The sequence below is a fragment of the Mobula birostris genome, chromosome 1 (assembly GCF_030028105.1).
Source record: "Mobula birostris isolate sMobBir1 chromosome 1, sMobBir1.hap1, whole genome shotgun sequence".
Lineage (NCBI taxonomy): Eukaryota > Metazoa > Chordata > Chondrichthyes > Myliobatiformes > Myliobatidae > Mobula > Mobula birostris.
In genome coordinates, this window is record NC_092370.1 from 125911172 (window position 1) to 125935741 (window position 24570).

Sequence of the window (24570 nt, forward strand, 5' to 3'; positions counted from 1 at the left end):
AGCGATAGCAAGCTGGTGGGAGGGAGCATCACTCATGGTATTCTGTCTGCCAGGGTGAAATTAAACTGGCTGAAGAAGAGAGCCCAGTGGGCTCGATGGGTCTCATTTTGGATCTCCCCCTCCCCTCCCACTTTCAAATCTCTTACTAACTCTTCCTTCAGTTAGTCCTGATGAAGGGTCTTGGCCTGAAACGTCGACTGTACCTCTTCCTAGAGATGCTGCCTGGCCTGCTGCGTTCACCAGCAACTTTGATGTGTGGGGCTCAATGTGAGTTGAGTTTCTTGGCAACACCAGTGTAGGAGAGGTTCTTCTGCTCTGTCCATGCCAGAAAGGGGTGCGCTGCCCCCCTCCAGTGCCTCTAGGGCCTCCTTGATTGCCTTGGTTCTTGGACGGGAAAATAAAGGACAGGGCTGCAGCCGATTTTTCAGCAGAAGAACACTGGGACAGTGCAGCTCCAATGCCATTGTTGGAAGAACCAACATTGTTGGTATGGGGGGGGGGGCTACTGCACAGGACTGGAATAAGCTGCAGAGGATTGTAAGTTTAGTCGGCTCCATCTTGGGCACTAGCCTGCAAAATACCCAGGACATCTTCAAGGAGCGGTGTCTCAGAAAAGCAGCGTCCTTTATTAAGGACCTCCAGCACCCAGGGCATGCCTTTTTCTCACTGTGGCCATCAAGTAGGAGATACAGAAGCCTGAAGGCACACACTCAGTGATTCAGAAACAGCTTCTTACCCTCTGCCATCCGATTCCTAAATGGACATTGAACCCTTGCACACTACCTCACTATTTTAATATGTATTATTTCTGTTTTTTGTGCAATTTTTAATCTATTCAATATACGTATACGATTTACCTATTTATTATTATTATTATTTTATTTTGTTTATTTTTCTTCTATATTATGTACTGCATTGAACTGCTGCTGCTAAGTTAACAAATTTCACGTCACATGCCGGTGATAATAAACCTGATTCTGACTCTGAACATCTGATGCATTAACTTTGATGATGAATGGTTAGGATGGGTCCAGATGTTGCAGGACTGGGGAGGTGGTTAAGCATTGCTTTAGTTCTGAGAATGCTTGGTTTGCTTCACTTGTCCATCGAAATCCTGTAGAGGTCTGCTTGGTGAGTGCATTTATGGAGGCTGCAATGAAACTGGAATTTCTGATGAAGCTGTGAAAAAAGTTTGCAAAACCCATGAAACGCTTCATCTGTTTGACTGTAGTTGGCTTGGGCCACTCTGTGACTGCCTGAAATTTACATGGGTCCATTTGAACACTGGAAGTGGTGAGGATGTAGCCCAAGGATAATGCCTGCTCTTTGTAGAGCTCACAGTTCTCTGGCTTGGCATACACATCTCAGGACATGCTGGATGTGTTCCTGATTAGAGCAGTAATAGATGAGAATGAAGTCCAAATACACACAAACAAACTGATTCAACATGTCCTGGAGCACATAATTGTCCAGGGCCTGAAAAATGCCCAGGGATTTGGCCAGACCAAATGGCATCACAAAATACTCATAGTGGCCACTGGAGGTGTTGAATGCTGTCTTCCACTTGTCCCCTCCTCAGATGTGAAGAGCGTAGTGGTTTTTCACCATGATGTTGTTGAGGGACTGATAATCAATGCAGGGACAGAGCTTGATAAAGACAAAGAAGCATAGGCTCCTCCACTAACTATGTACTATGTAGTGTGAGAGAGGGTGAAGACGGACCATAATCTAAAATGCAGGAGGCTGAGGGCATTGTCTCACTCTGCCATTGGTTGCCCAGTTGTGTATTCAAATTGCCAGATTTATCAGGTCATCCAGGCTGTCCAGTTCATCTCATGCAGGACATCTGCCTTCAGCCCATGTTGGAAAGCAATGATGAGGAATCTCTCGTTCCACCCCATCCCAACCACAATCATGCATAACTTCACTGCATCGTCCCTCACTGTCCCATTCCCTTGACGTAGGTCTAGGAGTTGGTAGGCAGCTTCCTGACCCTTTACTGGAAGATCAAACACCCTCTTGAACTCAACTGTGAATTGTTGGAAAGACTGGACTGCAGGGAAACCTTGCTCTTGTAGAGAATTAGACAGGTTGAGTGTGGGTCCACCTAAGAGATTCTCCATGTAAGCCAGTTTTCATGCATCATCACCGAACCAACCTGACTGGGTGTGGAAAGTCAGCTTACACTGAGTAATAAAGTTGCTGTAGCCTTTCAGGTCATTGGAGTATCTGCCTGGTGGAGGAGTAACTTAATAATAAAGTAATACCGCTCCTTTGCAGCATCAATATAAATTGCCATCTTCCTTCCTGGGATGTGGACAAGGTAAGCAGGGAGTGTTGCCATCTCTGTGCTTCAGTCAAGACTTAACAAGACTGAAACGAAAGGAAGGGAGTGAAATACAACTACAAAGTAACTAATTAGCTGGAACATGCATACTCAAGAGAGTGATTGCAGACCCCTTTCAGCTGCCCACTTGTGAGGGTGCCCAGACTCTGTGGTTGTGACAACTCCTGCTCCTGTTTTTAATTGTTCTCTATCCTGGAACCAGCCTAATGAATCTTTGCTGCACTCTGTCTATGGCAAGTACATGTTTTGGATATGTCCCTCTTTGAGCAGATTGTTGACTTTCCCCAAAACATCCCCAATGGGTGGCTTTGCATCAGTTTTTGTTTGATAATGTTGAAGGGGTAGCAAAAGGAATGTTTTTAGTTGTGCAGCATCTGTTGTTCGTAGTGCAGCATTTTTACAGTGATGGACATTACACATTTTGCCTTTTGTTTGCAGGGAAGTCATCATAACCTGGCTGAGTTTAATGGGAAGGATAAGTGCCAGAGCCCTGTTGAACAAAGCAGATTCTCTACAGAGTCACCATGCCTAGAAGACTTGGACCAATACCGATTCTCTATTGTGTGAGTGCTGGTTTAAAACTATCCATTCTTAAGAATGTAGTCAGAGCTTTGCAGTGCAATCTTCAAAAATGCTTTCATTATCTTTATCTAGGTTATCTTTTTGGCACCTAGAACTGGGTTTAATTGGTTCCCTTCCTAATCTGCTGCATAGCTCAAAGCAGGGGGATTATGGTACCTGTTCTTTGATTGACTTTTCTATTATGAAAAGATCAGTGTTAAAAAATTGTGTTAATTAGATTAGCTAGGTACAAGAATAAAGTTAAAAGTGGCATTGTCAAAAAGAAACTAAATCTTACCTTTGAATACTGATTATGTGAGGAAAAAGTATATGCGTGTAGTTTAACTGTGTACAAACCAGAAGAAAATACATTCTGATCTTACAAAGAGTCACATGGAGTCACACAGCATCAAAACAGTCTGTACAATCCACCATGTGCATGCTGACCACCAAATACTTTTCTAATTCCATCACCATCTGCAGATTGCAATATGTTGACCATTCAATTGCTCATCTAGATACTTATTAAATGTTATAAGAGTGCATACCTTCACCACCCACTCAGTCACAGTATTCCACATTCCAGCCGCTCTCAGGGTGAAAGAATTCTTCCTCAGAACCTTTTTAAACATACATATCTTTACCTCCCCCATTCCACTTTCCACAGGGTCACTCCCTTTCGTGATTCCCTTGTCCATTTGCAGCGGCCTACATGCTACACCTGCCTGAACATCTCCTTCCTTGCCTCCATTCAGGGCCCCAAACGGTCCTTCCACTCTTCACCTGTGAGTCTGCTGGAGTCATCGACTGCGTCCGGTGCGCCTGATGCTCAACTTCTCTACATTAGTGAGACCCGTCGTAAATTGGGGAACCATTGCATTGAGCACCTCCGCACCATCCGCCACAAGCTGGACTTCCCGGTGGCCAGTCATTTTAATTCTGACGTGTCGGTCCCTGGCCTCCTCTCATGCCAAGATGGGTCCACCCTCAGAGTGGAGGAGCATAACCTTGTATTCTGTCTGGGTAGCCTCCAACCTGATGGCATGAATATCGATTTCTCCTTCTAGTAAGCTTATTCCCCCCCCTCCATCTTTCCTCTATCGCCCACTCTGACCTTTTACTTCTTCTCACCTACATATCAATCTCCCTGGGCCCCCCTCCTCCTTCCCTTTCTCCTATGGTTTACTCTCCTCTCCTATCAGATTCCTTCTTCTCCTGCCTTTCCCACCCACCTTTATTCACCTATCACCTTCCAGCTAGCCTCTTTCCCCTACTCCCTCACCTTTTTATTTTGGCATCTTCCCTCTTCCTTCTCAATCCTGAAGAAGGGTCTCGGCCCTAAACATTGATTATCTATTCATTTCCATAGAAGCTGCCTGACTTGCTGAGTTCCTCTAGCATTTGGTGTGTGTTATCTTAAATCTTATCCTGGTTTCCCATTATCTCTTTCCAATATTTTTATTAATTAATATATAAGAATACAGAGTACAGGAAAAAAAACATATATGTCAATACATTAAACTAAATTGCATATAAAGACTCCTTACCCTATATTCGTACAAATTAATTAGTTTGTAACATTGAAAAATAATAATTTTTTTATATTAAAAAAATCTAACCCACTACCAAGACCGAAGCTGAATAAGAGAAAAAAAAGAAAAAAGATTGTTAGTCATCATCTGTGCTTTAACAGCAAATCAAAGGTTTTGAAAATAATTCAGAAATTGTCCCTACAATGTTTGAAAGTCTTGATTAGATTCAAAGATTGAACAGTGGTTTCCCATTATCAGTCCTATCTATACCCCTCCGAATTTTGTTCACCTCATTCGGGTACGCCCTCAGCCAAGCCAGCTTCTCCAGTCTCTCCTGATAACAGAAACTACTTCAGGCCACCTCTGGTGAATCTCCCCAGTGCAATCACGATCATAGTGTCTTATTGTTAACATCTAAGGGATTGACTTGCGGTACTGAATTAACAGCGAAACCCAATTGCTTGTGACTATTCAGTTGTTTGGTTGTAAGTGTTCTTGTGTATCATTCATATAGAAAGCATTCTGGGACCTGGATTACCATCCCATGTCAAACATTGCACATTTCATTCTGCTGCTGCCTCTGGTTTGCACGTGCAGAATGGAAACAGTATGGACCACAAACAGAGAGGCAGGCTTTAACAAATTTAGCACAGCACGCAAACTGCTGGAGGAATTCAGGGTCCAGATGAACATGTTGACCCAAAACATTGGAAGTCCATTTCCCGCCATAGATGCTGTCTCACCTACTGAGTACATCCATCAGTTCGTGTGTTGCTCCAGATTGCAGCATCTTCAATCTCTTGTGTCTCCTCTTAAAGGGACCCAGCCTTAACTTGCATCTTTGATGGGGGTGCAATTAAAGCAACCACTCATAGGGTCAATTCTGAAAATCTGAAACCATCTTTTGAGTTCTATATTAGTGCAGGTGTGCAAGTGTTCAGATCCTCTCTCCGATTATACAACTTTGTTGTCACAATTTCAGGATATATTACCAGCAGGGTGGGGAACCTGCTTCTGGTATTTCTCAGTGCCAGTCCACCGAGAGACTTCCAGCTCTTCCAGGATGCTACTATTTTAAGAGGTCCAGATGGTATGCCAAGTAGTGTAGTTTTGTTAGCAGCAGTGAGCAAACAAGAAGTTGTTGCTCTGCTTCCTCCCTAAAAGCCTGACATAATGTGTGCTTGGAAATCTTTCTCTAGTAATGTGCAGACAGATCACTGGAGCATATCTGTGTACTGGTATTTAGTGGAACTCCTTACCCACTAGTGAATGTATTTCAATTTTTGGTGATCTAAGTGACTTTGACCGTGGAATGAATGTTGGTGTCAGATGGGGTGGTTTGAGTATCTCAAAAAGTGCTGATCTCCTGGAAGATTCACACATGGCAGTCTCTAGAGTTTATAGAGAATAGTACAAAGAAATCCAGTGAGCAATAGTTCCGTTGCCGCAAGTACCTTGTTAATGAGAGAGGTTAGAGGAGAATGGCCAGAATGGTTCAAGGTGACAAGAGGGTGACAGTAATTCAAATAACCACACATTACAACAGTGGAGTGCAGAAGAGCATCTCTGAATGCACAACGTGTTGAACCTTGAAATGGATGGGCTACAGCAGCAGAAGACTATAAACACATATTCAATGGCCAATTTATTAGATACAGGAGGTACTTGAAGTGGTCCCTGAGCGTAAATCTTCTATTGTATGAAGCTGCAAAATCGTACTGTCTTCCAGTACTTGTCGAATCGAATGAATTGAATCTCTGTGCTAGTTTCCTTACTCATTGACTGTAACCTTATTGAACTGTGGTTATAGTTAGTTATCTTCTTCTTCATGTGCCTTGCGCGCTCCACGCTTGGGCGATCATGGCACTCCACATCGAACGATCCCTTGCAGTGTCAATGATATCTCGCACACTTAGACCTGTTAGCTCTTTCACAGTGTCTATATATTTTCTTCTTTGCCTTCCTCTTTCGCATTTCCCAGGCATATGGCCTTGTAATGCAAGGCATTCTATTTCTCCCTTCCTGATGACATGACCCAGGAACTTTAAGTTTCCTCTCATTTACTGTTCTGATTAAAGATCTTTTTGTATGGGCATGTTGGAGTACTGTCTCATTAGTTACCCTATCTCTATATGATATTTTCAGCATTCTTCTAAGAAACCACATTTCTGTTGCTTCTAAGTTTCTTTGCAGTTCTGGTGTTATAGTCCATGTTTCGGAAGCATACAGCAAGATTGACCAGATGTAACATTTTAGTAGCCTAAGCCTTGTTGTCATAGAAATGTGTCTGTTGGTAAAAATGGGTTTCATTTTTTGGAAGTTGGTTTTGGCAATGGCAATTCTTCTTTTTATTTCTACTTTACTTCTAGCATCTTGTGATATAAAGCTACCAAGGTAATTAAAGCTGGTGTTTTGTTCAATCTCTTGGTTACCGATGTACAATTGGCAGTTGGGAGTATCCTGTTGTTTTGATATTACTGTACATTTGTTTTTTTCACAGTTGACGGTTAGACCAAAATCTGCGCTTGTTTGTACTACTTTGTCTAGGAGGATTTGTAGGTCTTCTGCAGCACTTGCTATTAGGGTGGTATTGCCTGCATATCTTATATTGTTGATGTTAACACCTCCAATTTTTATCCCATCTAGGTCTTCTATTTCTCTGAGAATCATTTCGCTATAGATATTAAACAATTCCAGTGAGGCAACGCATCCCTGTCTAACTCCTCTTTGAATTTTAGTTATACAGGATTGAAAAGGGGCCTTTTGGCCCAACCTGTCCATGGTAATGAAGATTCATAACTAAGCTGGATCCATTTGCCTACATTTGGCCCATGTGTCTCTAAACCTTTTTTTAAAAATTTATGTACATGCCTTTTAAATGCTGTGATTGTTCTCACCTCTGCAAGATCCTCTGGAAGCTTGTTCTATGTAACCCCCATCATCTGTGCACAAATCCTGCTCCTTAGATCACCATAAAAACATTTTTCTCTCACCTTAAACCAATACCCTGTCGTTTTCAGGTTCCCCTGCCCTGGAAAAAGATTCTGCCCATCACTACTCATGATTGTATAAGCATCTAAAAAGAAACCCTTCATCCTTCTTCTGTTTGTGGAAAACAGTCTAAGCTTGTCCAGTTTCTCCTCAAGCCCTCCAGTCTCTGCAATAGCCTTATGAATTTTTACTCTACCTTCTCCGGCTTATGCATTTCTCATAGTATTATGACCAGATCTGCACACAATATACTCGGTGTTGCATCGCCAATGTCTCATAGAGCTGTCATATGATATCCCAGCTCCTGTATTCATTGCAAGTATGCCATACACCTTCTTCGCCTCTGTCTGACTTTGCCACCACTTCAGGGAACTATGTACAGTATTCTGCAAAAGTCTTAGGTCTAGTACTGTAGCGATTTATGTATTGCACTGTACTACTGCCACAAATAGCAAACAAGTTTCATGACATATGTGAGTGATATAAACTCGATTCTGATATGAGTCTCTATTGTGGACTGAGAGTGAGTGTGGTGGGGAAAGGAGAACGGAGAGGGCTGGAAGCACCGCAGAGACATTCTGCAATGATCAATAAACCAAGTGCTTGGAATCAAATGACCTTGCCTGGAGTCTCAGGACTGGATGTGTCTGCACCCACACCACCCCCTACCACTACTCCTGACATTCCTTCTCTACCACCAGTTCCACACCCCTCCCACGGCACTCCCTCCTCACCATTCCCAACCTTATTTGCTCCTGCCAGATTTACAAACTCGCTCTGCTCCACATTGACAAATACAGTACTGTGCAAAAGTCTTAGGCACCCTGGTTTATTTATATATCTCTAAGACTTTTGCAGAGAACTGTATTTTAGATCACTTGTAGCTCCGGATCATGTCCAGCAAAGGCTTCCTTTTGGTACTAAGAATACAGTTGGCCCTCCTTATCTGTGGGGATTGGTTCCGGGATCCCCCGCGGATACCAAAAAACGCGGATGCGCAAGTCCCTTATATAGAATGGTGTAGTATTTGCATATAACCTATGCACATCCTCCCGTATACTTTAAATCATCTCTAGATTAGTTATAATACCTAATACAATGTAAATTCTATGGAAATAGTTGTTATACTGTATTGTTTGGGGAATAATGACAAGAAAAAAAAGTCTGTACGTGTTCAGTACAGACGCAACCATCTTCTTCTGGAAACACTGGTGCCGCCTCGGCATCAGCCGATGCCGATTCTCCCGTGATCTTTAAGTTCTTGAGGCTGTAGCGCTTTACATAGCTAGCCAGCCATCCCCTACTAGCCTTAAACTCCTTCCAAAGTAGTGACCGAACGGGACGCGACGCGAACAATGCTCAAACAACGAGTGCTGGAGAGAGAACCTCCGGGTTTTCCCGATCCACGGTTGGTTGAACCCGGACATGCGGAACCCACGGATAAGGAGGGCGGACTGTAGTATCATCTGTAGGCAAGTAGTGGAGCTGGTATCTTACTGACAGCGGCCTGGGTTCAGCTTTGACCTTGGGTGCTGTCTGCAGGGAACTTGCATGCTCTCCTTGTGACCATGTGGATTTTATCCAGGTACTCCAGTTTCCTCCTACACTATAACACAATGATAGTTTCCCCTGGTATGCAGGTGAGTGGTGAAATCCAATGGAGAGCTGATGAAAATGTGGGGTGAGTAAAAATACAGGGTTAATGTAAATGGATGGCTGATGTGGAGCTGGTGGATGGAAGGACCTGTTTGCATGCTGTATCACAGTATGACTATGATTAGATAATAGGATGTGGGTCATCCTGTCACACAGTGCTGACGGGTTCTACTGGCAGCAGTTATGAAGACTCAGAGAAAGGCCACACATCTTTCTACTCTGTGCAGTCTCATCCTGATCCAAGTGGAGTTCTGGTACCTGCCACCCATGGAGCAGATTGTAGCTGTACATGAATAGTGATGTGCCACCCTGGGGCTGTTTGATGAGTTGATTGAGCAGAAAGGTGCCACTTATAACTGGAGAGAGTGGACGATGCAGCACTACCAGAGGTTGTAATAGAAACGAGTTGGACTGGAGAGCTGGACAAGTATCTGAAAGGACAGAAGTTGCAGGGCTGTGGGGAAACAGTGAGGGAGTGGATTAGCTGGATTGCTGCAGGGCCAATACTAACTTTTTGGCAGAATAGCCTTCCATGCTGTAATCATTCTGTGATTCTGTGATTGATTAAGGATGTCTTTCTACACTCAAAGATGATGGGATCATCTTTCCAGCAGCCAAGCACAGTTATATTCTTTCAAAACCCATATAAAAGGCACAAGGCTACGAAGGTTTAGATCCAACCATTATAAGTTTTGACTTTTGTCATAATTAATTTTTTGTAGTTATAAATGATTCTGAGCACATGAACACTGTTCAAAGGCACCTTCCTTCAGGGCAAATAACATCATTTTGCAGAGGTAAGTGACGCTGGTGTGGCAGCTGCTGATGGCTGCTAATGGAGTGCCTCCACTCAGCCACCTGTTGATGGAATACAACAGCAGCTAACTGGTGACCGAAGAACCCGTTGTTAGTTGCAGTGCCTATGTGAAGCTTGGGAGCTGTTCGAGCAGGCATTCAGTGGGTTCTGAAACTGCGCACTCAGGCCAATAAATAACATAAATAACAAGAAAAAAATAAGTAAAGCATCGAGATAGTGCCCTCTGCTCCTAGATGCACTGATGATACTGTTCTACTGTGATTGCAATTTGCTTTCTAAAGATTCACAGGCAGATAGGATGGTTAGAAAGACTTTTGGTACATTGGCCAAATGTCATTCATCAAGGGACTGAGCATTGAGCATAGAAGTTGGGATGCAATTGTGTAAGACAATAGTGAGGCTGCATTTGCAATATTGTGTTCAGTTCTGGTCACTCTGCTGCAGCGTAGGTGCCATTGAGTTGGAAGGAGTGCAAAAAACATTTATGGGGGATATCCCCAAGACTTGAGTTTCAGGGAAAGGTTGTGCAGGATGAGGCTTCATTCCTTGGATGTGGGAGAATAAACGGTGATCTTATGTATAAAATCGTGAGTGCATAGATCGAATGAATGCATATAGTCATTTTCCCAGCTTTGGAGAATCAAAACCTAGAGGGCAAAGGTTTAAGGTGAGAGGAAAGAGATTTAATAAGAATCTGAGGGGCAACTTTTTCAACCAGAGGATGGTGTGTATATGAAATAAGCTGTCAGAGGAAGTGGTTGAGGCAGGCACCATAACAACATTTAAAAGACACTTGGATAAATATGTGGATAGGGAGAGGTTTTGAGGCTTATGGGCCAAATTCAAGCAGATGGGATTTGCTTAGATAGGCAAGTTGGTTGGCATTGACCAGTGGACCGATGGGCCCTTTTCCATGCTGTATGACTCCGATATTTGTTGGGAAATGTGGATATGAGTATTATACACATAGTGACATCGCTATACCTGTATGTGTCCAGTCGAATTTTGTGATATGTAGGATTTTACTTGGAAATGATTGCTGGCATGATCTCCTGCAAGTCAAATGGATTTTAATGTGATTGATGCAGAAAAAGAATGTGAATTAATTGCTCCAAGTTCTTGATTTCTGTGTGAGGCTCCCATCTCTGTGCTGGCAGTGCTCTCATCTCTGAGAAAAGGAGGCTTTGGATTCAAATTCCACCTCTGAGACTTGGCAGGACAGAACTGAGGAAGTGCTGTCTTTTGATGAGAAAATAATACAAGGGCTCCTCTAGCTTCCTGGTCAATTTTATAGGTGCAATATCAGTTACTTAAAGAAGGAAAGATGTTATACCTTGAGTCCTGCTTAGCACTTGCACTTGAAATCAACTTATCTAGTTCTAATTCTGTTGTGGGATTTTGTAAATAAAAAAGCAGAGGCGCTTTAAGTTTAAGGGAAACTGTAACACCTCACTTTAATGTCGACCAAACACAAAACATAAAGCGTGGTAAAAAAAAAGCTTCATATCATTACATTACCGTGTCAGACCAGTCTCTTAAATGAACCCAAGTTTAAGAATAGCGGTTGTAAATTATGCATATGGTTTCACCCCTACATTACCCTAAACAGGCTCCCACCAGAATTAACCAAAGCTAGCATTGTGAGCCCGTCCGGATTTCAGACAAGGCGCCTGGCTTGGATCTTGTATTCCATGGGTGGAATAACAGCAGGTGCCTCTGGCTAATCCAGAGGTGTGTTGACACTCTTATGGTCCTGTTGTAATGCCAAGGGCATGGTAGTGGAATCCTCCAACTCTTGGTGGGCTGGTTTAAGGCGATCTACCAAAATACCTTCAGGTGTACCCTTCCTATCTATGATAAAAGTCTTTTCTTTCTGATCCAAAACACAGAATGGGCCATTGTAAGGGGGCCTAAGGGGATGCAGGTGTGCATTGTGGCAGAGGAGAATGAATAACATGGTGTGTAGGTCAACAGGAACACAAGAGTGCTATACGCTTTGATGGGAGGTAGGAATAGATGCAGAGGAATTGAGTTTACTGAGGAGGGTGGAATACTGCTGAAAGGCCAACCTGGCGGTCGTGGTGTCAGGAATAAAATCAGCTGGAACTTGTAACGGCTGCCCGTATACCAACTCAACCAGGTTCTACTGCAGGGCCTCCTTTGAAGCCATTTAGAGTCCCAGCAGGACCTGCTGGAGATGACATGCCAATACTCATCGTTAAGGAAGTCCTCAGAGCAGCCTTTAAGTAGTGGTGAAACCATACAGGCCATTGGACTGTGGGTGATTTGCCGTGGTGTGATGTAGCCTAACGCTGAGGTTCTGGGCCATTGCATCCCAGAGTTCTGATGTGAATTGGAGACTGCAGTCAGAGGAATTATCAGATGGTGTGCCAAACTGGGCAACCCAAGTGCTGTTGAACGCCCGGGCCATGTCAGTGGCCTTTGTCGATGGTAGAGGGACGACCTCTGGCCACCTGCTGATAACGTCCACTGTGGTAAGGAGGTGCATGAAACTGTGGGTGGGGGAAAAGAGGACCAACAAGATCCACATTCACATGGTCAAACCATCGCTCAGGGATCTCGAAAGGAATCAATGGTGCCCAAACATGATGGTTAGTTTTTGCCCGCAGGCGCTCAACACAGGCTGCACTCCAGTCACGCAGGTCCTTTCTAAGGCTGTACCACACAATCTTTAGTTGAACCAGTTTCTGTGAGGCCTTTGGGCCAGGATGTGAGAGGTCATGAATGGAGCTAAAAATGGTACCCCTCCAGTTTGCGGGCACCAGGGGTGAGGATGACCAGTTGAGACATCGCACAGGAGAGAAACCCCAGCTTCCCCAAACTTACTGTCAGCTGATGGCACGGCTGTGACTGCTGTTTGGTTAGCCTGGACCTCTGGGTCAGTAGCTTGGTCAGCTGCCACACCGGCATAGTCAACGCCTACGTGTATGGCCTCAATAGCTGGCCGTGAGAGGCAATCAGCCAGGGCATTATTTTTCCCCTTGATGTCACTCGTGAACTCAGATATGTCGGCCAGGTGGTGTTGCTGCCATGCAGACCAAGGGTCTAATATTTTGGCTGTCACGTGCACGAGGGATTTGTGGTCAATGAACACTGTTCAATAGCGACCCTGTAGTAGAAAATGAAAATGGTGGACAGCCAGATAGAGTCGAGAAGCTCACGGTCGAAGGTAGTGTACTTCCTTTCGGGAATTGGAGCTGCCAGCTGAAGAAGGCGAGCAACTGCCACATGACTCTGACTTGCTGTTCCTGCACAGCACCCACAGCTTAGTCTGAAGCATCGGTCGTAATGGCAATGGGTGCATTTGGGAGTGACTGTGCCAGTAGGGTTGCTTTGGAGAGAGCTCGTTTGGTGTCATCAAGTACTCTGGTCTTGTCCATTGACCAGTCAAGTACATGATTTGGGGCATTGTCTTTAAAGGCAACACACAAAGGGAGCACAAGTTCAGCAGTTTATGGAATGAAACGGTGATAGAAATTCACCATACCTAAAAACCCCTGCAATTTTTTTGTAGTGCGGGGCGGTGGGAAATCCATAATAGCGGTGATTTTTGCTGGGAGGAGTTTCTCACCTTCTGTGGAAACGTGATGGCCAGGAAATTGAATAGTTGACAACCGAACCTGGCATTTAGCAGGGTTAGTGATCAACTTGTGTTGGCTTAAGTGCTCAAAGTGTGTGGATAAACGTTTGGATTTGGATGCACTGGCGACAAATACGTCATCCAGGTAAACAAAAGGAAAATCTTAGTCATTACCAGCCGTTGGAAAGTCTGTGCTACAGTTTTCAGCCCAAACGGCATGTGCAGAAATTCAGAGGTCAAATAGGGATATCACAGCCACTTTGGGGATGTCCTCCCAGCACGCAGGCATCTGATGGTAGCCCCTGTCTAAATCAACTTAAGAAAAGAATGACTTTCCAGCCAAACGTGTTGAAAAGTCTAGGATGTGTGGGACAGGGTAACAGGCAGAGATGTGGCCTTATTAAGCTAATGACCACATGGGTGGCAACCACCATCAGACTTTGGGACCATTGTGGAGTGCTGAAGCCCAGGAAGTATTCAACCTGCGTACAATACCAAGCCTTTCCACATTGGCAAACTCAGCCTTCACGGTTGACAGCTTTTCTGGGTCCATTCTGTGCGCAGGGGTACGGACTGGTGGACCAGTTGTGGAAATGTGGTGCTCGACCCCATGTTTTGTGACTGTAGTTGTGAATGTGGGCTTGGTGAGGATTGGGAATTTGCCCAGCAGTCGAGGAAATGCACATGCGGTGGTACATGCACTTGACAGAGTTGTTGTGGGGAACTTACTGGGGAAGCAGGATAATGACCCAAACTCCTTGAATTCCACAAGCCGGCAGTTCTTAAGATCAACCAACAGTCCTTGGGCACACAGGAAATCTGTGCCGAGCTGAGGTCTAGCCAGGACGAAGTCCCTTGTATAATGTCGCCCACTGAAGCAGAGCGTCACCCATCGTGTCCTGTAAGTCTGGATCCTGTTGCTGTTGGCAGCTTCCGGTGAGGTTTTGTGCTGTTTGCTTGGTAGCCCACTCATTTGAGCAGCTGGGTCCCATAAGAAGTATGGCCTTGAAAGGGTCTCCATAATGAACAGTAGATGACCCTGGCAGATGGAATCCACAGTATTCACAGACCTCTGATGTCCTGATGTGCTGGCACTTTTGGAGCTGTAAGAGGGTCAGCACTTCCTGGCGTTCGTACCAAAAGGAGCGCGGTAAAAGCGCAGACCTGATGTCTGTTCCACTGCTGCGGGCATGTGTGTGTTGGAGAGCCCTGCTGACCGGGCTTATTGAGGTAAGGAAAGGAGGAGGAATTATGCACCTCTGCCTGGCTGAGTGTAGACTAGCAGCCATTTTAGCAAAGCTCCCTGTAGTTCTTTATGGGTGCATCAGCGAGGGCAGTGTGAACATGATCAGGCATTTGCTGCATGAAGAGTTCTTTAAAAATAAAAAAAAAGGACGGTGATTAGCAGGAGAGGCAGCACGTGGTCCATTAGCTCTGAAGGCCGAGCATCCCCAGGCAGAGTGAGGGGAGCAACTGTTTGGCGTGCTCAGATTCTGATAGTCCAGAAGTCTGTAATAGGCGAGTTTTCGACGTGCCATACTTTTTGCATTCAGGTGGGTGTTCAAGCAGACTCACCATTCTCACTGCTGTGGAACTACTGAGCAACACGACCACATAGTAATATCTGGTGCCATCTGTGGAGATTTCTCGCAGTGCGAATTGGACCTTGCTTGTACAAACCGAACCACGGCATTTTGCTCCCAAAACTCCAGCAGTTTCAAAGCAACTGCATTGGCCGATATGTTGAGTAACTATGGAAATGTCCTAGAACATCCACATTACCAATGTAGGTTTTCTTAAATAAAACAACAGAGGCTTTTTAAGTTTAAGGGAAACTGTATCAGCTCATGTTATTTTCAACCAAACACAGAACATAAAGCGTGATAAAAGACTTAACGTCATTACATCAACACGTCAGACACAGCCTCCTAAAGTGAACTCCAACTCAGTGTTGGTGATTGTGAATGATGCGTGTGTTTCGACCACTTACATTACTCTACACTGTAATGCATAAATTGGTGGTAGCATTACTGACGTTACAGAGGTGACTACAGTTAATTGACTGTGATAAGTTTTGTAATGTCCTAAATAGGATCTGGAAGGGACTACATTAAAACACTTTGCAGCACACACAAAATGCTGGAGGAACTCAGTAGGCTAGGCAGCATCTACAGAAAAGAGTAAACGGTCAATATTTCGGGCTTAACCCTTCATCAGGTCTGGGGAAAAAATGAGGAGTAAGAAGATGGGGGTAGGGGAGGAAAAAGTGCAAGGTGGTAGGTGATAGGTGAAACCAGGGGAGGGGGGTGAAGTAAAGAACTGGGAAGTTGATCAGTGAAAGAGATAAAGGACTGGAGGACGGAGAATCTGATAGGACCATGGAAGAAAGGGAAGGAGGAGGAGCGCCTGAGGGGAGTGATGGGGAGGTGAGGAGGTAAGTCGAGAGAGAGAAACAGGAATGGGGAATGATGAAGGAGAGTGGGTGTGAGGGTGGTGTAGTAAAATACTTATACTCATTCTTTCTCCTTTAACCCTGACATGCAAGTGTTTCCTGCTGTGGCTGTGGTTTCTTGCATTATTTTTGTAATGCAAATTGAGTTTATTTTGCATAGCAGTAGACACTTTACAAAACATCCCTGTGTGCCGCAAAAAATAAGGGCAAGTTACAATTCTATATTTTCATGGTGTATTTTATGCCCACCTTGAGAGGACCACTGGATTAATGAGATGGTGGTTTCCTTCAGGCAACTATGTTGGTTCATAACATTTAAGTGATATTTACACACCAATTTGAAAAATTACTCTGCTGTGAGGGCAAATTATTGACTAATATAATATGCTCCTGAATTCTTACTTCCCGTTGCACTGAGACCTTAGTGCTGCAGTTTCATTATTCGGATGCGTAAATATGTACCACAGTTGCAAATATCAGTAGTAAAGATTTGCAAAGTTTCATTTGCACCATTTGACACTGATTCTGCCAAGCCACATGTGTACATTGCGATTGTGACATGGTTGATTGCAAAGAAGATTAAAGACACTGATTAAAAAAGCTATGAACACTTCTTTGTAATCTGGACCTGCTAAATTAACATGGGTTTAATGAAATAAAGTAGAATGAATATCAGGTCATCTGTAGTCTCCATGCCTGGATAGTTGGACATTTGTTTGTTGGTTACATATAATGTTAGTAAAGATTACATGGGGAAGAGCATAGTCAGAGATCCCATGAGTGACTTTTACACAGCTGAGGAATCTGGACATCATTTTGTGTACAGAAGTCGTCCACATTCTTCAAGGAAATAAAGCCTGCCAGTTTGAACATTTTTTTTGTACTTACACCAGTCATTACATGGGTCTTGGAAGGAGTGTGTGGCAGACAGAATGACCATAAGAGCTATTAAATGGCTTAACAGAATCACATTCTTTGTTGCATGTGGTTCTCACACCCAGTCACTGGTTGTCTGTTATGTAAGCATAAAGAAAGCACAGATACATGAAGCAGGGGACACAAGAGTCAACATATTTACTTTCTGTTTGTCCCTTTTTTCATGTTTCTATAAGATCCCTCTCTGAATTCCAGTGAGTGTAGTCCCAGGTGACTCAATCTCTCCTCATAAACTAACCCTCTCTTTTCCAGAATCGACCCTGTGAACCTCCTCTGTACCACCTCCAAAGCCAGTATATCTTTCCTCAAGTAAGGAGACTAGAGCTGTGCGCAGTACACCAGATGTGGTCTCACCAGTACCTTGTACAGTTGCAGCTAGACCTCCCTGCTGTTAAATTCAACAATGAAGACCAACGTTCCATTTGCCTTCTTGTTAAATGTTGCAACTGCAAACAAGCATTTGAAGTTCATGCACAAGTACTCCCAAGTCCCTCTGCACAACAGCATGCTGCAATCTTTCACCATTTAAATAATAATCTGATCTATTTTCCTCCCAAAGTGATAACCTTTCCTTTACCAACGCTGTACTCCATTTGCCAGAAGCTTGCTCACTTACTTAACCTGTCTATAACTTTCTGCAGACTCTCCACAATTTGCTTTAACATTTGATTTAGTGTTATCGGCATACTCAAATTCGCTACACTCTGGCCTCTCTTCCAAATTGTTAATGCAAATTGTGTACAGTTGCGCACCCAGTACCGATCCATTCAGCATTCCACCCACCACTGACAATCAACCAGAGAAACACCCATTTTTCCCAACTCTCTGCCTCATATTGGTAAACCAATCCTCTAGGCTTATGATAAGTCTTTTATGCGCCACCTTATCAAATGCCTCTGTACTTCCTGTACCTATTAATGTGGCCACTGAGTGATTGTTCATGGTCTTCTGCTGCTGTAGCCCATCCACTTCAATGTTCAATGTGTTGTGCATTCAGAAATGCTCTTCTGCAGATCACTTGTAACACACGATTCTTTCGGTTACTGTCACCTTCCTACCAGCTTGAACCAGTCTGGCCATTCCCCTGTGACCTCCTTAATGAACAAGGCATTTTCACCTACAGAACTGCTGCTCACTGGATGACTTTTTGTTTATTGGACCATTCTCTGTAAACTCTAGAGACCGCTGTGTGTGAAAATCCTAGGAGATCAGCAGTTTCTGAAATATTCAAGCTACCCTGTCTGGAACCAACAATCATTCCACAGTCAAAGTCACTGAGGTCACATTTCTTCCCCATTCTGATGTTTGGTCCGAACAACTGCTGAACCTCTTGACCATGTCTGCATGCTTTTAAGCATTGTGTTGCTGCCACATGATTGGCCGCGGATTACATTTTTGCATTAACCAGCAGGTGTACCTAATAAAGTGGCCACTGAGTACAACATCCTCCTGTTCCCCCCTATCCTTTGCACTCATTGTTTCCTTCAAGATCTTCAGTAAGTTTATCAAATATAAGCCACCCTTCATGAATCCGTACTGTGTCTGCCTGTGTGAGCACTTCTATCCAGATGTCTCATTATTTCTTCCTTAATGATAGGTTTAAGCATTTTCCCAACTACAGGCTAACATAACATAACAGGCAGCTAACATAAAAGGCGGGTAACTATAACTAATTATAGTTACCCACCTTTTGCCTATATCCTTCTTTAAACAGTGGCGTGACATTTGCTGTCTTCCAATCCGCTGGGACCTGTCCAAAGTCACCGATCACTGAATCTCCAGTCTTGATTAAAAACCTTTTGTTTTACAGCATGAAGAGTTCTTCTGGGAGGGCATGATTATGTTCCCTGGGCCAGGTGCACCATACTTGTCCATAAGTTGAACAAAGGAAACTTCAAGTTCAAGTGCATTTATCACAAAAGAATGTATAAATTATACAACCTTGAGATTTGCTTGCTCACAGGTAGCCATAAAGCAAGAAACCTAAAGGAACCCAATTTAAAGAAATAAAAAGAATAAAAATAAAAATAAAAGACCAGCACTCAATGTGCATTTATAACAAGTACAGTTAATTAAACATCTCATCACTGTTGGCCTTCAGACTCAGATTGATTTAGCAATTTCAGAAAGTGATCCTGTTACTCCTATTTACACCTCTTCCTGATTATTCTTTTGTTTTTTTACCTCTCCAGTAACCTATCCTCTAAATTGTGCCAACACCCCTTCACATTTTCTCTCTCCGCATTTGTCGTGTGTCATGTGGAGCATTCTGTTTAATTCCTGCTTTTTGTCTCTGAAACGAAGAAAACGCACAAGGACATGCCTGTTTTTACTTTGATCCGAGGATTTTAGAGCACCAACCCTATGAGCCATTTCAATCTCCGGCAGTTCCACGCAAGCCTCTGGAAATAAAGATTGAAACATTTTAGCAAAATAGTCCAGTGTGTTGGCGGATTCCAATTTCTCTTTTAATCCAACAATTCGAATATTGTTCTGACGAGAGCGAGCCTCCAAATCCACGATCCGTTGTTGAGCCTTTTCCAGAGGGGAAGAAGTATCACCCACATTTCGACTCACCTCTTTAAGATCAAGGCTCAAAGAGTCATTTTTTTCCTCCAAAGGGGGAAATCTTTCTTTTAGTTCAGTTAATCCAGTAACGATATAGCTGATTGGAGACTCTAATCTATTTACCCAGGGTAGCTCCTCCGAAGTCTTGGCAACTTTTTAGGCTTACCTTTGGCTGCCTCAGGATTTCATTTGGTGCTTCTTGTGTTAGACATAATTATAACTGTCACTCTACAAAATCCGACTGAATAAAGTTAAAATTTCAAAGTTTGAGTCGGAAAAGGGAGAAATTAAAGGCGGACATAAAGAAACTGTTTTACATGTCCATAGGCGGAAGGCGGAGTCCTAATTTCTGCTTTTAATGCAGTACTGTATATGATTTTGTTCAACAGTTTGATCCTGAAATAAAATTAGCCTCCGGACACCAATAGAACTTAGCTCCTGGATTCCTGCCAGTAGTTTAACACCAGTCTAGCAGAGTGAACCAAAGTTTGTCCCTGATCTAGATGGATCATAAGCTGCATTTTTTAATTTGCTTATTGCCTTGATGTTCCTCTACATGGCCATTGACCTTAGAAGTGTAATAATGACAATGAAATTCTGATTTGAAACGTCCAGCTTCACCCCCAACTGTGTTCAGATCCAGGTCTATAACCACTGAAATACAGCCCTTCTCCTGGAACTATAGATTCCTTCAACCATCTTGGCTCACATTTTTCTTTCCTTCATGATGCTTGCAAAAACTTATCTTTCTGACCTGACTTTTAGTCACCTGTTCCAATGTGGTGAGGACAATGGGTGTTTGCATCCTCAAATTTAAATTTCTAGATTGTGCATTAATTGTTGATTTCAGAGAGCTGAGTGCAACACTTAGGCTGAAACCGATGAGGTGCGGATATGCTGAGAGAGTTATCTTTCATATCAAACCTTGAACTGAGGCTCCATCTTCGCACTCATTTGTTCATGAACAATCCATTTGCTTTATATGAAAACCTGCATGGTGTTCTCTGCCGTCTCTGGTCAATTGGAGGTTCCCAGTTGCTTTAAGAAATATACTATTATCCTGGTGCCAAAGAAAAATAAGATAACTTGCCTTAATGACGACTGGCAGCCCAGACTTCAGAAAGATCCTCACTAATTTTTACAGATGCACTATTGAAAGCATCCTATGCTGATATATCACAGCTAGGTATGGCAACTACTCTGCCCAAGATACCGAAAAAAATTGTAGGAAGTTGTGGACACAGCCATGAAAACCAATTCTTCTCCATGGACTTTCACTACCTTAGAAAAGCAGCCAATATAATCCTATCCTGGACATTCTCACTTCTTCACTCTTCCAACGAGCAGAGGGTACAAAAGCTTGATACATGCACATCAGCCTCAAGGACAGCTTCTACTGTGTGCTGTTAGACTCTTGAATGGACCTTGCATAGCGAAGATGAAAATTTGACCTCATTGTAGCCGTTCTACGTTATCGTCAATCTGCACTACACGTTCTTTGTACCCAGCAGCGTATACTGCATTATGTTAGTTTTTCCCTTGTACTACTTCAATGCGATTTTGTTTTGAAACGATCTACATAGGTGACATGCAAAACAAAACGTATCACTGTACCTCTGTACATGTGATAATGATTTAACAAATTCCAATACAATATTAATCCCACATCGATCTAGTATTTTGCACAAGCAATTTGCTGGAGGAACTCAGTGTGTTAAGCAGTGATCTGTGCAGTGAGAGGACTGGTACGGTGTTTTTGACCCAAAATGTCGAGTGAGTGTAGGACTGAATAGGAGTAGAAGTTGGAATATGTGGTTGGAGACGGAGGAGTTTGGTGAGATACATTTTTGTATTTAATAAATTTTAATAATAATAATAATAAATGCAGAAAATGTCAAGAGAAAAACAGAAACAGTCCCAACACATTACAGGATCCTGTAACAGTTTAACTCAATATGATTACTTACACAGGCACAATCAAGTGGCAAACATCATTCACCAAAATCTTGCTTTAAAATACAAACTCATAAAAGAATTCATACCTTACTGTAAATACAAGCCTGGTCCAGTTTTAGATTCAGAATCCCACATATTATATTATGACTGATCCATTATTATAGATAGGACAAACCATAATAACTATTTGGATATAATAATTCAGGATAAACAAGCAAGAACAACTTACTTAATAGATATAGCCATTCCAAATTTACAGAAGTCAACAAGTGAAAAATACCAGAAAAATGCTGAATTAAAAGAGGAAATTGAAAGACTTTGGAACATGAACAGGGTATACATTATCCCAACAGTAATATCTACAAGTGGTATCATTTCAAAGACACCACACAGTACCGTTAAACAAATAAGGCTACACAGCAATATCTATATAAGTTTTTAGAAAGCCATAATACTAAACACCACTGGAAGAGTCTGAAAGTTCCCAGCAATTGAGAAATGAGCATGCTTGACTATCCCTGTACCTCAGGTTTTAACAGCCTGAGCTGAGATAAAATGTTTTATAACAATATTACTTTGCTTCAGTATCCACCAGTGAGAGAGAACTTGACGAATGTGAAGACAGCATAGGTCAGGCTGATATGGAACATAGACCATAAGACATAAGAGCAGAATTAAGCCATTCACCCCATTGAGTCTGCTCCACCATTATATCATAGCTGATTTATTATCCCTCTCAATCCCATTCACCTGCCTTTTCCCTGTAACCTTCGACAGCCTGACTAATCAAGAACCTATCAACCTCTATTTTAAATATACTCAATGACTTGGCCTTCACGGCTGGCTGTGGCAATAAATTCCACAGATATACTACCCTCTGCCTAAAGAAATTCATTCTGATCTCTGTTCTAAATGGGTGTCCCTCTATTCTGTGGCTGTGCCTTTTGGTCCTAGACTCCTCCACTATAGGAGACATTCTCTCCATATCCACTCTGTCTAGGCCTTTCAATATTTGATAGGCTTCAGTGAGATCTCCCCTCATTCTTCTAAACTCCAGCGAGTATAGGGCCTGAGCCATCAAACATTCCTTATACATTAACCTTCTCATCCCAGAATCATTCACGTGAACCTCCTCTGGACCCTTGCCAATGCCACCACAGTTTTTCTTAGATAAGGGGCCCAAAATTACTCACAATATTCCATATGTAGACTGACCAATGTCTTATAAAGCCTCGGCATTACATTCTTGCTTTTATATTCTAGTTCTCTTGAAGTGAATGCTAACATTGCAATTTCCTTCCTTACCACTGACTCAACCTGCAAATTAATCTTTAGCCATTAACCTTTATCATTATTACATAGCACTGCATCATGCACCCGTGCTGAGCTTGTTCAGTTTATCAACTTTCCCTCTGGCTTCCACCCTGCCCTTAAATTCACTTGGTCTATCTCTGACACCTCTTTCCCTGTTCTCGATCTCTCCTTTTCCATCTCTGGAGACAAAATGTCAGCCAACATCTTTTATAAACCTGTTGATTCCTATGGTTACCTTGACCATATCTCTTCCCACCCTATCTCCTTTAAAAATACTATTCCCTTTTCTCAGTTTTTTCACCTCCACCGCACCTGTTCCCAGGACATAGTTTTCCATTCCAGGGCACCAAAGATGTCCACCTTCTTTAACTTACAGGGTCTCCCTCCTTCTGCTATTGATGATTTCCTCACCTGTATCTCCTCCATTTCTCGTTACAAGCATTCATCCCATCTTCCCACTGCTTTAACAGTGATAGAGTTCCTCTTGTCCTTACCTACCACCCCATCATCCTCTGCACCCAACAGTTTATCCACCACAAGTTTAACCATATCCAAAGGGATCCTACCACTAAACATATCTTTACCTCACCTCCAACTGCTTTCCGCAGGGATCACTCCCTCCAAAATTCCCATGTCCATTCGTCCCTCCCCATTGATCTCCTTTCCGGGCACTTATCCCTGCAGTCAGCCTACGTGCCACACCTGCTCCCTCACCTCCATTCAGATCTGCAGGCAGTCCTTCCAGGTGAGGCAACACCTTACCAGTGAATCAGCTGGTGTTGTTTATTGTTCTCACGATATGGCCTCCTCTGCATCGGGGGACCATTTCGTTGAACACCTCTGCACCATCCACCACAAGTGTGCCACCCTGGTGGCTAAACATCTTAATTCCAATTCCCATTCTTGTTCTGACATGTCAGTCCATGAGGAGGCCACCCTCAAGGTGAGGAGCAACACCTTATATTCCGTCTGGATAGCTCCCAACCTAATAGCATGAATATCGATTTCTTCTTCTGGTAAACAAATTCTTCCCACCCCCCCCCCCCAACCTTCCTCTATTCCCTACTCTGATGTTTTTACCTTTTCTCACCTGCCTTTTACTTCCCCCGGGTCCCCTCCTCTTTCTCTTTCTCCTATGGCCCACTCTCTTTTGTATCAGATTCCTTCTTCTCCAACCCTTAATGTTTCCCACCCACCTGTACCTATCACCTTTCTAGGTAGCCTTTCCTCCACCTCCTCCCCCCCATCTTTGTACTTTGGCACCTTCACACTTCAGTCTCAGTCCTAAAGAAGGGCCTCGGCCCGAAATGTCAACTATCTATTCATTTCCATAGATCCTACCTGACTTGTTGAGTTCCTGCAGCATTTTGTGTGTGTCAACCTTTATGGAAAACTGCACGAGGACTTCTAAGTTCCTTTGCACCTCTGATTTTTGAATTTTCTCCCCATTTAGAAAATAGTATACGCCTTTGTTCCTTCTACCAAAGTGCATCACCAGACACTTCCCTACAATACATTCCATCTGCCACTTTTTTGCCCATTCTCCCAATCTGCCTGCCCTTCTCCAGACTCTCTGCTTCCTCAACACTACTTGTCTCTCCACCTATCCTCATATCATCTGCAAATGTGCCCTGAAAAACATCAATTCCGTTATCTAAATCATTGACATATTACGTGATAAGTGTTTCCAACAGCAACCCTGGTGGAACACCACTAGTTAACGGCAGCCAACTAGAAAAAGTCTCCTTTAATCCCACTCTTAGCCTTCTGCCAGTCAGCTGATTTTCTATCCATACTAGTTTTTTTCCCTGTAACACCCCAGGCTCTTATCTTGTGAAG

General features: G+C 43.2%; 1 protein-coding gene across 1 annotated transcript in view; it reads left to right on the forward strand.

Annotated features, from left to right (window-relative positions):
- ofcc1 (orofacial cleft 1 candidate 1) overlaps nucleotides 1-24570 on the forward strand; it is a 420469-nt gene that overhangs the window by 212609 nt on the left and 183290 nt on the right. The window contains exon 14 of the mRNA XM_072248661.1: nucleotides 2786-2910. Coding sequence (XP_072104762.1) covers nucleotides 2786-2910 — 125 coding nt within the window. The remainder of the gene's footprint in view (nucleotides 1-2785; nucleotides 2911-24570) is intronic.